Genomic DNA, 13909 nt, shown 5'->3' on the forward strand with positions numbered 1-13909 from the left:
TTCGTTGCAGATGGGTTATGAATTATCGCTTCAAATTCAGGAAGCGTACGAGACAATGATGCCTGATGATGACGTGGGTTAGACTAGGCATGCAGAAACACTCTGCGAAAAATACTTACAGAAAGAACATGGCCGTATGAACGGGTGATTCAATCGTCTAAAGTTATACGCAATGGTTCTTATAAAATTGTAAAAAGTTTAAAATTAAAATGCAAGTTGCCCCCAATAAATATTGCAAGTCGTCTAAAACGGACGAATAAAACACTGTGCTATGGTGACAAACACCTTTGAATGAAAGCAACACGGTAAAAAAAGCGACGGAGGGAAAAGTCCCTCGAATGAGAATGGCAGTAGTTTTTTTTTTTTAATTTACAGGTTTCCCCTCTTTTTTCGCCTCCTGAAATCTTGTAGACATTTTAGATCATTCCATAACCAGTGCGTGTTTATAGTGGTAGCCATGTTTATTTTCCCGTCAACACAAACACAAACACAGACACAGATACTACAGATAGAGATAGAGATACAGACACCGTCAATGAAGTAAGAGTCCAGTCATTGGTACGGCTGCGAACGAAGGACAAAGAACCCCTCTCTTCCGTTACAAGCCTAAATAAAGGCATTTTTCTGTTAATAAGTAGAAAATGAGGACTTTTTTTAGTGGAATTTTTTATTTTTCAAAAAAACGATTGGTTAAAAAGAAAAAAATCAGCTTTTCTTTGTGATTTGAATGACATTCGTCACCCCTTTGGTAGACTGCAAAACTAAGCACAAAAATGTGATTTGTCTGATAGATTTTCTTTTTTTTTTGGCGGGAATCCGATTACTTATTTTTTTTATCAAGGGAGGGAATGTTTGAAAATCCAATGAAAAATTTACACACAGTAGTGCTGGAAAATAAAGAATTTTTTTTTTTTTGTATGTGTGTGTATCCTTCTCCTCCTCCTTAACGTCATCACCTAATTTCTTTTTTATTATTTCTGTCCGACATCTCGGTTCGATTCGTTTTGGCGACAAACAAAAAAAAAAAAAAAAAAAAGAAAAAAAATTAGGGCAAATAAGGAAAAAAGGCTCGGCTAAAAAAGAAAGGAAAAAGGGAGACTTTTCTTTGCATCCAATGCCACACAAAAAAAAATAAATAATTTACGGATGGAACTAAGAAAAAATAAAAAAAAAAAAAGGTTCCTGCAGTGCAAAGCATGTTGTTGTTCCATACTTGAGGCTTTTTCTTTTTTTGGGGAGGGGGAAAAAGGAAGTGATGAGAAAAGAGAATACATAATGTAATCATAACGTCTTTTTTCTGATGAATAAAAAAATTTTTTTTTTTGGGTGGGTGAACGCCTCACATAGCATCATTTTTGTTGCATTTTGTGTTTTTAAAAAAGAAGGCCCTATTTTTTTATTTTTTTGTGTGTGATTTTTTTAGAGTTTAAAACTGTATACTCCATCTTTCTATCTCAAAGACAGGCTTGTAACCCATACACAGGTAATAGACTACGTACATGAGGTTCTCATTGTTGTTGTTGTTTATTTCATATGTGCGGCTGTTGTACAGACTAGCGCAACAAGAGATAGATGGATCGATATATCTAACCCCATCATGGAACACCGACGACTGATAAATTGAACCCCATCAGCTGAGTCATTGACTGCATCACGATAACCTAAGAATAGGCTGTTTAGAAAGATGGAAAGAAATGGTTACAACACCAAAAATGCGCGTCCATTTGTGTAAGGGCATGATGGATACGACCATGTCTCTTTTTCCTGGAAAATCATAGAGTAGGAAAATGCAACCCCGCTGATCAACACAGCAAAACCGAGCAAAGTTGAGAACAACACGGATAAACAACAAAGGGCCTTCGTTGGTTAAGAATTTTCCCTTCTTTACAAGTTGAATGAGGGAGAGAAAAAGAAGACAAGAAGATCGATTTTATTTACAGAAAAAAATTAAAAAAAAATGAAGGGAGAATGTGGTTTCTTTTTCTTTTTTCTTTTTTTTTCATGAAAACTATGTACTATGAATAAAAATAAATAAGTGGTTGATATGTAGTATATATGTACATGTACTGTAACATGCTTCATGTCATGTACTGAGTATAGGCCGGAGAATTAAAAATAAAAAAAAATCTAAAGAAAGAGAAAAAAACTATTTACTGTGTTGTATAAATGGTAGAAGGCGTGATGATGGCTGAAGATAATGAATTATAGAATATATCGGGATGAATCGTATTGTAAGATTGAGGCGTTGGCATGAACACCTGATGATCGGTGATAGTAGCGGGAATCGTTTGTTGGTGGTAAGTATTCATTGTGGTAGTAGTGGTAGGAGTGATATTGCCCGTTAAGAGTGTGGTTGAGGACCAGCTCAGAATCGGTTTGCAAAGAGGTGGTAAAGGTGGTGTGGGATAAGGATAATAGCTTGTATCGACATGACGTTTCTTTGCATCACTTTTGTCTATAGTATCAGACGAGAAAGATGCTTCAAAAGAACGTTTCAATGATGTGGCTGGTTGTTGTTGTTGTTGTTGTTGTTGTTGTTGCGATGGGTAAGGAGGGTAATGATGATGAGGAGGTAATACAAGTACTTGTGGTGGCACAGAACCCGTCTGCATTGTGGGTTGCATTAAGTGACTCGTCCACCATAATTGACATTGAGAAGTCCAAGCAAAATAAGTAGAGGAAGAGACATGAATGTTATACTGTAATGCAGACAAGAATTCCATTTCCATAATGTTTAATTCGTTGATGGGAATGCTAGACACTTCTGACCAAGTTTTATTGGTAAATGTATTGTCATCGAGAAATTTATTGGCCAACACTAACGCGGTGGTGAAGAGCCGCACTTCTGATCCAATCGAGGCGTGTATAGAAGGATACGCTGCTCTTAATTTTTGAACATAATAAAGGGCGAGTAATAAACAGGTACAGGATATTTGCGTTGCTTTCAAGACTTTTTGCACGTAGAGTTTGAAGGCTGCATGGCGTTTAGGACTTAACAATGACTTTTGCTTGAACGATCTTGCCCAAATACACGGTACGATCATTGCACAAAATTCTGCCAATTGTGAGGTGCTGGTGACGGACAAGATCGAGCTAAAACACGCTGGTGTTGTCATAGTAGTTGATATGGGTGTTTTCGGTAAAGAAGAGGAGAAGGCATAAGTAGTAGATACTGTCATTTTTTTTTTTTGGATTGTTAACCTTCAAAAGAAAAAAGGCAAAAAACAAGGAAAAAGAAAAAAAAAAAAAAAAAAAAAAAAAAAAAAAAAGTTACCGTGTCTTTAGAAAATCATACTGGTATTTATAACATTACCATGATTTGAAATCTGGAAATGATCTTCATTTCCAAAAAAATGCCACAGAAATGCGGAGACTTAAACTAAACTTGGTTTTCTTTTCTGGCATAAAAAGAAAAAAAAAAAAATTTTTTTTTTTTTTGGTGTTATGTGTGTCATGTCCCGTTTAAAAAAGGGGGTCGGTCAGAACGGAAAAAAAGCAAAATTTATTTATTGCAGCAGCAGTTTGTGTAACAATCAAAGCAAAAAAAAAAGGGATTTTTTTTTTCGGGCAACCCTTTTTGCGCTCCCCCCCTCCCCCCAAATTCTAATTCTTTTTTTTCATCCCCCAAAAGAATTTTGACAACATTTTCTTTTTTCTTTTTTGGTTCTTCCTTTTCTTTACGTTGAAATGACCCTCCCCTCTTCAAATTTCCACCCCTTTTTTTATTTGATTCGAGATTAAAACTCCTTGGTTTTGGGACCAGAAAAAAAAAACGTTCCAGCTCCATCCACAGTCTTTTACTGCTTTTTTAACAACTGGGCTGCATCCAATAGTGTCTAAACAAGTCTCTTTTTTTTTTTTTTTTTTTCGGCCAAACAAGCCCATTAATAAACTTTATTTTATCCTCTGTACAAAGCCTGGTCACACAAAAAAGACATGGATTCTTTTTAGGCTGGAGCATTCCATAGCATCTAAATTATATGTGCATTTTAAATGCATCGATGACCATGCGGGCTTGTGTATGTATTAGAGTATTATTATTATTAGAGTTGGCTATGTAAACAGACACACACACACACACACTCTCTCTCTCTCTCTCTTTCTTTATTCTAAAGAAAAGAGGATTCAGAGGATCTCCTTATATTTATTGACCCCAAAATATTTATACATTTTTCGTGCATTTTGCAATACATGCACTGCATATTACATAAGGTTATATAGGTAATATGATGGTATAAAGGGAGAGGGGGTGAAGAGATGGGGCGCAAAACAAATGCAAAACAAAAAACCAAGATTTCACTACTGCAGGTATTACAGAGACACATGAAATTATCAAGGTTTCATCTCCTTCCATCCACACTTTCTTTTTTTTTTTTAATTGACGGGTCTCTGGTTTATTTATTTCATTATTATTTTTTTTTTTTTTGGGTGTGTACAGCAGCATATCCAATTTATCTTTCAATATTGTTTATGAGATGCTTATTAATAAGCATGCTTCGAATAACAACATTGGATGGGAGAAAACATCCTAATTGTGCAAAAAAGAAGCCAAGAGAAAAGAAATGCCTCCTCTTCTATTGGCCCTTTCTTGATTATTTTCGTCTCTTCAGAATGTACAACACACGTGTCTGATATACACAGAGTATTTCAAACAAAAATAACCAAGATAAATAGATAGACGAGAATAGAGACCTTTTTTTACTCTATGTTTGTACGATCTATTTTGTAAATGATATGAGATGCATATGTAAGGAGATGGGAGGGGGGCGATGTTTGAAGGTCATTCTCTACTGTTTAGTCATCTTGGAATATGGAAAATCTTTTTTTTTTTTTTTTTGAGATAAAAGAGGGAACATGGGGCCTAAAAAGGAAATATCAAGATAAAAGAGTTTTTTTTTTATTTTCATTTTTGATCATTGATCCTAACCATTTAAAGCAACGTTCGATGAGCAAAATACAGTCTATCGTTTCATTATGATTCGTGTGTCTATGTGTGTTTGTGTGTTTGTGTGTTTGTGTTGTAAATTTTATGTTATTGTTTGCAAATTAAACACTGAGATTGCACGTACGAAATCTGGATGCGACAGCCATTGTAACACCTTTTTTTTTCTTTTTTTTTTTGCCACATTACGTTCATACTTTTATTGCTATTTGTCAAACCTAAACATTTCATTTGCATATTTACAGGACTTATAAAGAGCGGCTAATCCACACAATATCAAACTTAAATTCCAGCTGACCTACAAAAAAGGTGTGTGTGTGTGTGTGTATGTGTGTGTGTGTATGTGCACACGTATCTTTTTGAACACTTTTTGTTTGAACTACGCCTCTTTTTTTTTTCTTGGCCTTTATTTTTAAAAAGACGCTTCCGTAATTAGTGATGGGTGGTTGTACGTAAATGATGACTGAAGAATTGTTGTATCTATACTACCCATTTCCTGAAAACCATGACACTATCTTTTTTTAGCAAGAATACCCCTCACGTTTTTTCACGACTTCAACTCTATTCACGAAAAGGCAGCGGTAGGGGATGAGATGCAAATGACGTTGATTTAGTGTCGTTTGTCGGGCTCTGACAAAGGGAGCCTTTTCTTTTTTTTCCTCCCTTTGCTTTTTTTCTTTTCGAAACGTTTCCAGGAAACAATGATTTAGTTGGATGTAGTTCGGTGGACGGTTCTTGGCAATGCTCAGCAATAAAGAGGACACGAGCCCAGCATTAGTAGAATCGCGTTTTCATTTCCAGATCAAGTAAGAAAAACATTTGCTTGATCAGATAATCCAGAAACTTACAAAAACGGAGGATTACCCGTTGGCTAACGATGAATTCAATAAAGCCTACTTTTGTACTAAAAAGACTTGGAGCCATCCCGAGGCGTCCATCAAGTCATGCTCTCTCCTCCTCTCCAGAGTGGTTTTACAATTTTTGAAACAAAGAATGGTTATGGTTCCTTGTTTATCCTTTTAAGCTATGATGAACCATCGATTTAGCCTACTTACGACGGCCCCCTCCTCCAATGAAATTCAAAGGATGTACTTTTCTCCTTTCCGATACTAGAAAAAAAAAAGAAAGTCGAATGTTTCTTTAGCGTTTATTAGTTTTTTTTTTTGAACCCTCACTGCGAAATATGGAAACTCCCTTTGCTCTTTGGAAATCATTGTCGTTCCTTTCTGGGCTGGTCATGGAGAACAAAAGATCCGTTTTCTTTACTTGATGCAAACGGATAAATAGTCTTTTCTTGAATAATGGAATCATTCAAACTGGTCCTTTTTGGCGTCTGTTCGGTTTTTTTTTTTTTAATCCAGACCCCTCATTATTTTCAGGAAAAAAAAAATATCAAGTTGTTTATTAAGCTGCAATGACTCTGTTTAAAAAAATAATAAGCTTGAATTGTCTCTGTTGAAAATCTTTGCCGTTCTTATTCTGTCTCTTGAGCCATGAGCCTTGAGCCTGACCAATGACATTGCCGACTGCATGCATTGGAGGAAAAGCGAAAAACACCATTTTACGTGTCCTGCTCTATCTCTAAAGCTATTTTTCCATGCTCCCTCACTCCCTCACACTCTCTCTCAAAAATTATAACACAAGTTTAAAGAAAAAAAAAAAAAAGACGATAAGCAACCTGCAAACTCATGGAGCTACTGACAGGGGGAAAGGGAAGGGAGAGGATATATTACAGTTATAATGGCTTGCTTTAAAACCAAAACTTGACCAGTTTATATGAATCTAACGCTTTATCATGTATTAAATAGGGGGGGGGAGGGGGTACTATACGTTTAATAAAGCTCTCCAGGATGGTGAACGTAATATTCCACACGGTCAAGGAAGACTTTGGCCTTGGCGTCGTTCAAAATCTTTCCAGGCACTTTCCCATCTAATTTGATATCGAACAACTGGGTTGCTGCAGAGGAAGTGTGATGGCGAGAAGCCTCACGCTGGCTATCTCCCAAATAATGGATAAAATCTACCATATCATCATGCTCTTTTCGGCTTGTTGAAGAGGAAGCTGCTGAGCCAACAGGTTCCACTTGCAATACATAAGGCTTGCCGTTTTCATAAGAATCCGTGATGAAATCATACTGTGCTTCTGCCAAGTTGAACACCCTTCATTGTGGAAAAAAAAAAAAAGAAAAAAAAAAGAGAGACATTGTGAGCTGCGTCCTGTCCTGAAAATAGTTTCAATATTACTTTACTTGAATTCACCACCCTTGTATTTCTTTTCTGTCGCATGGCTGGATTCACGATAGACGACAGGTTGTTTGAAACGAATACCGCCCTTGGCTGAAGGTTGGATCTCTTGCAAAGCGCGTTCGGCAGCTTTGGCAATGACATCGTTGACTGTTGTCTTTTGAATCTTCTTTTGCTCTAATTTTAAAAAATGGACTCGATCATTATTAGCCTCCCTTCTCCTTCATTCATTCATTCCCTCTTTTATCCTACACAGAAATCGTACCATTTAAAGATTGGTGTAAATCAAAGACCTTATCTAAAGATAATTGCTTGGTAATGAAGCTGGGAGGGATCTGTTTCTTTTGAGCGACCTCCTCCTGTTGTTGTTGTTGTTGTTGCTGTTGTGCGTTCTATCATACCATCAAGTGACGGATTGAGTTGACCCTGTTACTACGATTCCTCCTCTTCTACCCCCCCCCTCCCCCTTTTTCTTACCTTGGCAAATACAATTTGATCCCTTGGTGGTGCAATGCTCAACTTGGGTTTGGGTGCAGGCTTGGGTTGAATAAGTCCAAGATGAGCCAATACATCGCCCTTCAAGAGACGACCTCCATAACCAGAAGGTTCAATACTGCCGACATCTTTAATACCATGTTTCAAAACTAAGCTCAATACGGCAGGAGATAATGGCTTTTTGAGTTTGCTTGTATCTACATCATCATGGGATATAGGTGATACCGTTGGAGCTGATCCCCCATTTCCGCAAAAAAAGAAATCAGTCTCAGATAATTGTGGAGAACGAACGAACGAACGATAGATGAACAAGCTCTGGATCTTTTTTTTTACCTGCTTTTTTCTTTTCAGGCTCTTCTACTTGTTGTGTCGTTTTCTCTTGACTGACAGAGGAAGAAGCAGGCCCTTCTTCAGGTACTTGAACATTAGAAATATCGTCTCCTTCCTCAGCGATAAGAGCAATTAAACTATTCACTGCTGCTTTACCACCATCAGGAAGCTGAGTTTGAGTTCCGTTGATTTTTGGTTTTTTTTTTTTTTTGTGGAGAAAAAAGTCATACATTTTTCAATACAACGCTCATTTTTTACACTTTATTTTTTCTACAGGCCTTACCACAATCTTGGCCAATACACCATCTTCAGGGGCTTCAACATCAATTTGTGCTTTGTCTGTTTCAAGTTCTAATAATACATCGCCTGCTGAGAAAGATTCTCCTTCTTTGAACTTCCATTGATGAATGGTGCCCTCTGTCATGGTCGGGCTCATCGCAGGTAAATTGAATCGTGTAATCGCTGCACATTGAGCTGACGTATGAAAACCTAATCACAGAGTGACGGAACAATAGAATCAAAAGAGAAGTTGAGTTGGATGAATTTATTTATGCGCACGAAAAGAAATACGTGATGCGTGTGTGTGTGTGTGTGTATGTTCGTGTGTGTTTTGCATCGAACAGTCCAGAAATGATGTTTTTGTTCTTTTTTACCTTTTGTCAGTTGTTGGTTCAATAAGAGACGTTGACGAATTCGAAGCATCATACTAAAAATAAAGATAGAGAGGACAAGGACAATAAACGAAAAGTGTGGAGAAAAAAAAAAAGAAGAATGGGATGTGGGTCAAGTTGGCGGGAATAAATGTAAAAATTACGGGATTTAGAACGATGAGCCCCGGATTTTTTCAAGTGCTCTGGTACGTGACGTTTCCAGGCCCTCCAACAGCTTTATATTTCTACTTTTATGGAAGTTCATCGGGTTAACTTCTATTTCTTTTGGGCTAGAAGTCAAGGCGCATTCTACCATTAAAAAAAAAAAAAAGAAAAGAGTCGCCCTCCATTGTGCTTTGATAGTATAGTTTGACGCTCATGGTGTTTGGTTTTGATTTTGTTTTGTTTTTACTCTCCCGTACCATTGATACCCTTGACCTTTCCATAAACCCTCTAAAGTCTTGAAGCTAAAGCACGTATTGAAACTCTTTTAACCAAATAGGAATCCCCACAGATGCATCTTCTTATACAGCTGTTCATAAGTGTGAATGAGTTCTCTACAGAACAAGTGATTGGAGAGGATGCAAATAGCAATAAGGTCTCACTTTAGTAAATGAAAGGCTCCCATAAAGAGCGATCCACGGTTGACTTACCCTCTGCTTTTTTTGGATATTAAGAACAGTATTATCTTACTTTTTGACCTCAATGAAAAGGAAAAAAAAAAAAGTCATTCTTGCATAGCAATTGCAAACATAATCTGTCTTATGATATAGATTGAGGCCAACTTTGGGCTTGTTCAAGTCAACCTAGCAAAGTCCGTTTGTTCTTTTGGCATTATGTTAATCTTTTTCAATAGTCGGAATGGACATATTATTTATACTAAGTGTAGCTGCTGACGACTATGTAATCGCCTCGAGTGAATCGAACTGAACAAGTTCCAATCAAAAGTTTATTGCATCATGACTTTAGATTCTACCCTATGACGTTTTCTTGTGGTAGAACAAACGCGCTGTTATCTCCTCCTCTCTCTCTGGCCCAACGAAAACCGAAAAAAACCAGGTAAACAGCAAGTTAAAAGACAACCACTATTTTTGGATTTTTGCACGAGAAAGAAAGGAAATCGTCCTCGACAGGAAAAGGCCCTCTTTTTTAAACATTGCACAGCCCAATCATCCTAGCATCGAGATGCTACTATAAAAAGAAACAACTCCACTCGCACCCTCTCTCGTCACTTACGCACTCAGTCGCTCTCATTCTCTCTCCACTTCTTTACGCAAATGACAAGTAAGCACACTCTTTTTAATGTTATTTGAGTAACAGAATGGATTTGTAGGAATATCAGGAAAGATATATTTGCAACCTTGTAAGCAGTTTTTTTTTTTTTTTTTTTTTTTTTTTTTTTTTTTTTTTTTTTGCACACAAAATGGGAGTCTGAAGCAAAGACTTCGTACGCATGCATGCAATGTAAAATGTAAAAATAAATCATCTTGTAACACACGTAACTCTATATAGCCTTCTACTACTGTTGTAAGTAAAGGGTACTGACCGTCTTGGCTGTTTGAATGAAGGACATTTCGTCCCTCTGTCTAAGTTTGCAGCTACACACACTTATACCAAACGATTGTTCCTGGAATTCATTTTGTGGAACTTCATTCCAAATTAAAACAAAGGCCATTCAAAAGAAAATGGATATGAAGCACCAAGTAAATACTTCAACGGCATCCTCACCTTTTCTTCTTCTTTCTCTTCTTCTTCCTTCTTTCTCTTTACTGTATTGCTCTTCGTTCCTTTGTATTTTTATAGACTTGTAAAATTTTACTCGTTCCTGCTCCCATTACTATCTCCCTTATTTCATAGCCATCTCAACTCTAATAACAAATGATCAACCAACTCTTCATTCTTGCTTCTATTGCCTTAACTGCAGTCAATGCTCATGCTGGTGCACACAGTTTTGAAAAGAGGCAATCCACTCCGACATCCAACTTTCAATTGAAAGAGACTTACCCTGCACCCTTTGTCGTGCCCACTGCTAAGCCCGAATGGCTTGAATTAATTAAAAACGTAACTATCACCAAAGCTCCCGTTTATAAAAACAATGGTGCAGGTAAAAACGATGGCAGCATGCTAAAAAAATAGAATGCAGATTTTTGCAGTTTCCTTTCCTTCTTTTAACGCACTCCTCTCCCTCTCGCCCCCACCCCTTATTACTTTGAAAAAAAAAAAAAAACCAACAATGTAGGTCCTCAACCTTTGGAACAAGGTGACCCTTATTGTGATTGGACTTTTACTGGCTGCTTTGGTGACAAAGATCTGTACCAATGTCCCAAAGGACAATGGGCTCTCACCTACGACGACGGACCTTCTGAATTTAGTCCTGCTCTATACGATTATTTAGATAAAGTGGGCGTGAAGGCCACTTTCTTCATGGTCGGTGGTCAGGTCGTCAAGTTCCCCGACTACGCCAAAAGAGCTTATGAAGCCGGCCACGAAATTGCCATGCACACCTGGTCTCACACTTACATGACAACGCTCACGAACGAACAAATCGTTGCCGAGCTCAAATGGAACGAGTTGGCTATCAAGGAAGCCACCGGTGTTTCCCCTCGTTATTTCCGTCCTCCTTATGGTGATATCGACAATCGTGTCCGTGACGTCGCTGCCGCTCTTGGTTTCTACCCCATCATTTGGAACCATGATACCAACGACTGGGCTTATGCCTCCGCTCCAGAGACCTTCCAAGCATCCTGGATCGATAGCAACGTTACCCAATGGGTCAATGCAGCTGCTACTGCCACCGTAGGCGGCGTTTCTCTTGAACACGATCTCTATAAAACGACCGTCGATGTAGCTATTCGCATTTTACCCAAGCTCAAAGAAGCCTATACCCTTGTTCCTGCTGGCGCTTGTAATAAAGTACCACTTTATAAAGAAAGCACGACGCCTGCTGGTGCTACTACTGCTAACACGACAGCTCCTGCTGCATCGGCTGCTGTTCCTTCTACACTACCTCCAGCTAACACTACTGCTGATGCAAAGGCTGATGTCGCCGCCGCCGCCGCCGCCGCCTCCCCCTCCTCCTCCTCCTCCTCTACTACTACTACTACTACTACTAATAACAAGGCGAATGCTAATGTAAGTACTTCTCAAGCCTCTCTCACTGCTACAAGCGCCTTTAGTGTTGGTATCATTGCTGCTGCTGCTGCTGCTGTTATGGCTTTACTATAGTTTCTCCTTGTCTTTCACTTTTTAATAAAGTGATAATAGAGTTTTTATGGTCAGGTTTATCCTTTCCTTTTTTTTTTTTCCTTTTCATTAAATTAAGTCAATATATTATTTATATAAAAGAGTTGCCATATAATCCTTTGTCAGCTTTGACCTCTTCAAAGCTAACAGTACCCTTCGTGCTCAGTCCCATTTACATTTACAGACTTTTTATAAATGAACAATGATAAGAAAAGAATAACCATGTCGACATATGACCAAAAGTCCATACTCTTTTACTCAGATTCAGAAAAAAAAAAAAAAAAAAGGTGTTAATAATCTAGGACAGATGTTTTTTGTTGATACAGTTTTCTTTGTTGGCATTATTCTAAAATGGTAAATAAGTGAAAGAGATGAGTAGATGAAAGAATTTGAATGAACGGGATATTGCAGTTTATGATGGAGGAGCCCAGTCTAATGGATAAGAAAAAAAGTTTGACAGGTTAGAATCAACAACCCTATTTTGACAACGCATTACATAATCGATTTCAGGAACAGTTGCAATACTATACCTGGGAAGCACTCTTTGATGGCCTTGTTGTGCTTATTCTCAGCATGTTCAGATAAACTATTTTTTAACGAGGCCTGTCAGCAAATGCCTTTCTAATCCTCATTTTCACAGAGAGCTATGTTACAGCATCTAAAACTTACGCTTTTTCACGAGAGGTACACAGGAATGTTTGGAAACAAGTCTTGCAAATAATGTTTTTAGCAGCATTGTTCTGTCGTCAGCAACATAGCGTCAATACAAAAAATTTAATACGTATAAAACATATATATCCTTCGACACCCTTATAGGATGTATTGAAAAACTTACAGCCTTTAACTGAGAAGAAGCAGATGCTTTTTGATTCTTAGCGTTACGTTCACGCTTTTGCTGAGCTTTAGCACCCTGTTGATTGAATTTTGTATGTCGTTAATCTAAACTGTTCAACAAGCCATATGATAAAACATGACTACTTTACGTTTCCCATCGTTCAAGTTGTTTAAGTTGAAATGTCAAATTGTGAAAAAGAAGAAGGAAAAAAAATTTTTTTTTTCTTTTGGCCTTTCTGTTATTTTCCAATCAAAAAAAAAAAAAAAAAGATGGTTCGTTGTAGAGCAAAATCCGTGGATTGCCAGATTTGGAGAAGAAGGGCAAAAAAAAAGTTCTATTTCCATTCCTAGGCTTCCTCCAATGAAGAAAGAGAACAAAACAAAACAAAAAAAATAGTTTCTATGTTCGTTTACATGATATCAACAGTTCATCTGTTGATCAATGACCAACGTAGGGTCATTGGTAAATGCAATTGGAAGAGACTTTGTAGGTTTCAAGGTATGCAAGTTTCACTTACTGCAGAGTGAAGTATTGATATTTGATGATGAAAGAGAGTACACGCGCGCAAAAATTGAGGTGTTTGAGGTATTCCATTATGGCTTACCATAACGAGAATTTTGGTTGACAAACACCTTCGCTACCTGTATGTCAAAGAATCTAGCTGCAAGATGCCATTTATATGGTATATTTGTGCAGCATGGCATTTTTATTGGTTCGGAATTCAAGGAACGGGATTTTTTCTGATCTCCAGTCTATAATGATCTATTCATCTTAACTACCGTAAACGTCCGCCAACTTTGCTTGTCAATGAACTTTACAGACTTGCAATCTTATCCAAGGAACATATTCAGCTTGAGTAACATCTTGTCATTCTACCTTGTTAAAACTTGTATACATTTCTCTTTTTCCTGATGTCTTTATCCTTTCATCATTTTTGCGTCTTTGGAAAAGTTATTCAAATGTCGATATCAACTAAAACTCGCGACGTTCTAAAATGGGTTGCCTTCCATTCAATCAAAAATCTTTCTACGCTCAAGTATGCTACCTTACCAACATTGCATGTTGAAAACATTTAAATGACACCTTGGAAACGCCAATGTTCGTCTAACATGAATCAGTAGACTACTGCACGGAAGTGTGGTAGCATTGGTATTTGCCATGTTCTATCTT

At 37.5% G+C, this 13909-nt stretch overlaps 5 protein-coding genes across 5 annotated transcripts; 2 read left to right on the top strand and 3 right to left on the bottom strand.

The window, feature by feature from the left end:
* Nucleotides 1–1918: 1918 nt before the first annotated feature.
* BDF20DRAFT_869691 (cyclin-domain-containing protein) lies at nucleotides 1919–3245 on the bottom strand. The gene has a single exon (XM_053081011.1). It carries the CDS (start codon nucleotides 3177–3179, stop codon nucleotides 2151–2153), a length of 1029 nt encoding a protein of 342 aa, XP_052936408.1. The 5' UTR covers nucleotides 3180–3245; the 3' UTR covers nucleotides 1919–2150.
* Nucleotides 3246–4924: 1679 nt separating this feature from the next.
* BDF20DRAFT_869699 (uncharacterized protein) lies at nucleotides 4925–5274 on the top strand. The gene has a single exon (XM_053081012.1). It carries the CDS (start codon nucleotides 4975–4977, stop codon nucleotides 5194–5196), a length of 222 nt encoding a protein of 73 aa, XP_052936409.1. The 5' UTR covers nucleotides 4925–4974; the 3' UTR covers nucleotides 5197–5274.
* A 1029-nt stretch (nucleotides 5275–6303) lies between these two features.
* On the bottom strand, nucleotides 6304–8759 carry BDF20DRAFT_869707 (uncharacterized protein). Its single transcript, XM_053081013.1, has 7 exons — nucleotides 8665–8759; nucleotides 8295–8500; nucleotides 8015–8180; nucleotides 7664–7914; nucleotides 7452–7578; nucleotides 7192–7363; nucleotides 6304–7102 (listed from the first exon to the last, which is right to left on the bottom strand). The coding sequence occupies exons 1-7, from the start codon at nucleotides 8714–8716 to the stop codon at nucleotides 6775–6777; spliced, it is 1302 nt and encodes a 433-aa protein (XP_052936410.1). The 5' UTR covers nucleotides 8717–8759; the 3' UTR covers nucleotides 6304–6774.
* A 1780-nt stretch (nucleotides 8760–10539) lies between these two features.
* Nucleotides 10540–11886, top strand: BDF20DRAFT_835481 (uncharacterized protein; the record flags this gene model as incomplete). Its single annotated transcript, XM_053078845.1, has 2 exons — nucleotides 10540–10765; nucleotides 10901–11886. The coding sequence occupies 2 exons, from the start codon at nucleotides 10540–10542 to the stop codon at nucleotides 11884–11886; spliced, it is 1212 nt and encodes a 403-aa protein (XP_052936411.1).
* Nucleotides 11887–12190: 304 nt separating this feature from the next.
* BDF20DRAFT_869713 (At2g23090 like protein) lies at nucleotides 12191–12977 on the bottom strand. The gene is made up of 5 exons (XM_053081014.1): nucleotides 12888–12977; nucleotides 12740–12814; nucleotides 12574–12644; nucleotides 12435–12490; nucleotides 12191–12336 (listed from the first exon to the last, which is right to left on the bottom strand). Exons 1-5 carry the CDS (start codon nucleotides 12894–12896, stop codon nucleotides 12317–12319), a joined length of 231 nt encoding a protein of 76 aa, XP_052936412.1. The 5' UTR covers nucleotides 12897–12977; the 3' UTR covers nucleotides 12191–12316.
* Between the last annotated feature and the right edge of the window lie 932 nt (nucleotides 12978–13909).

Source organism: Mycotypha africana, assembly GCF_025528875.1.
Source record: "Mycotypha africana strain NRRL 2978 chromosome Unknown BDF20scaffold_5, whole genome shotgun sequence".
Classification (NCBI taxonomy): domain Eukaryota; kingdom Fungi; phylum Mucoromycota; class Mucoromycetes; order Mucorales; family Mycotyphaceae; genus Mycotypha; species Mycotypha africana.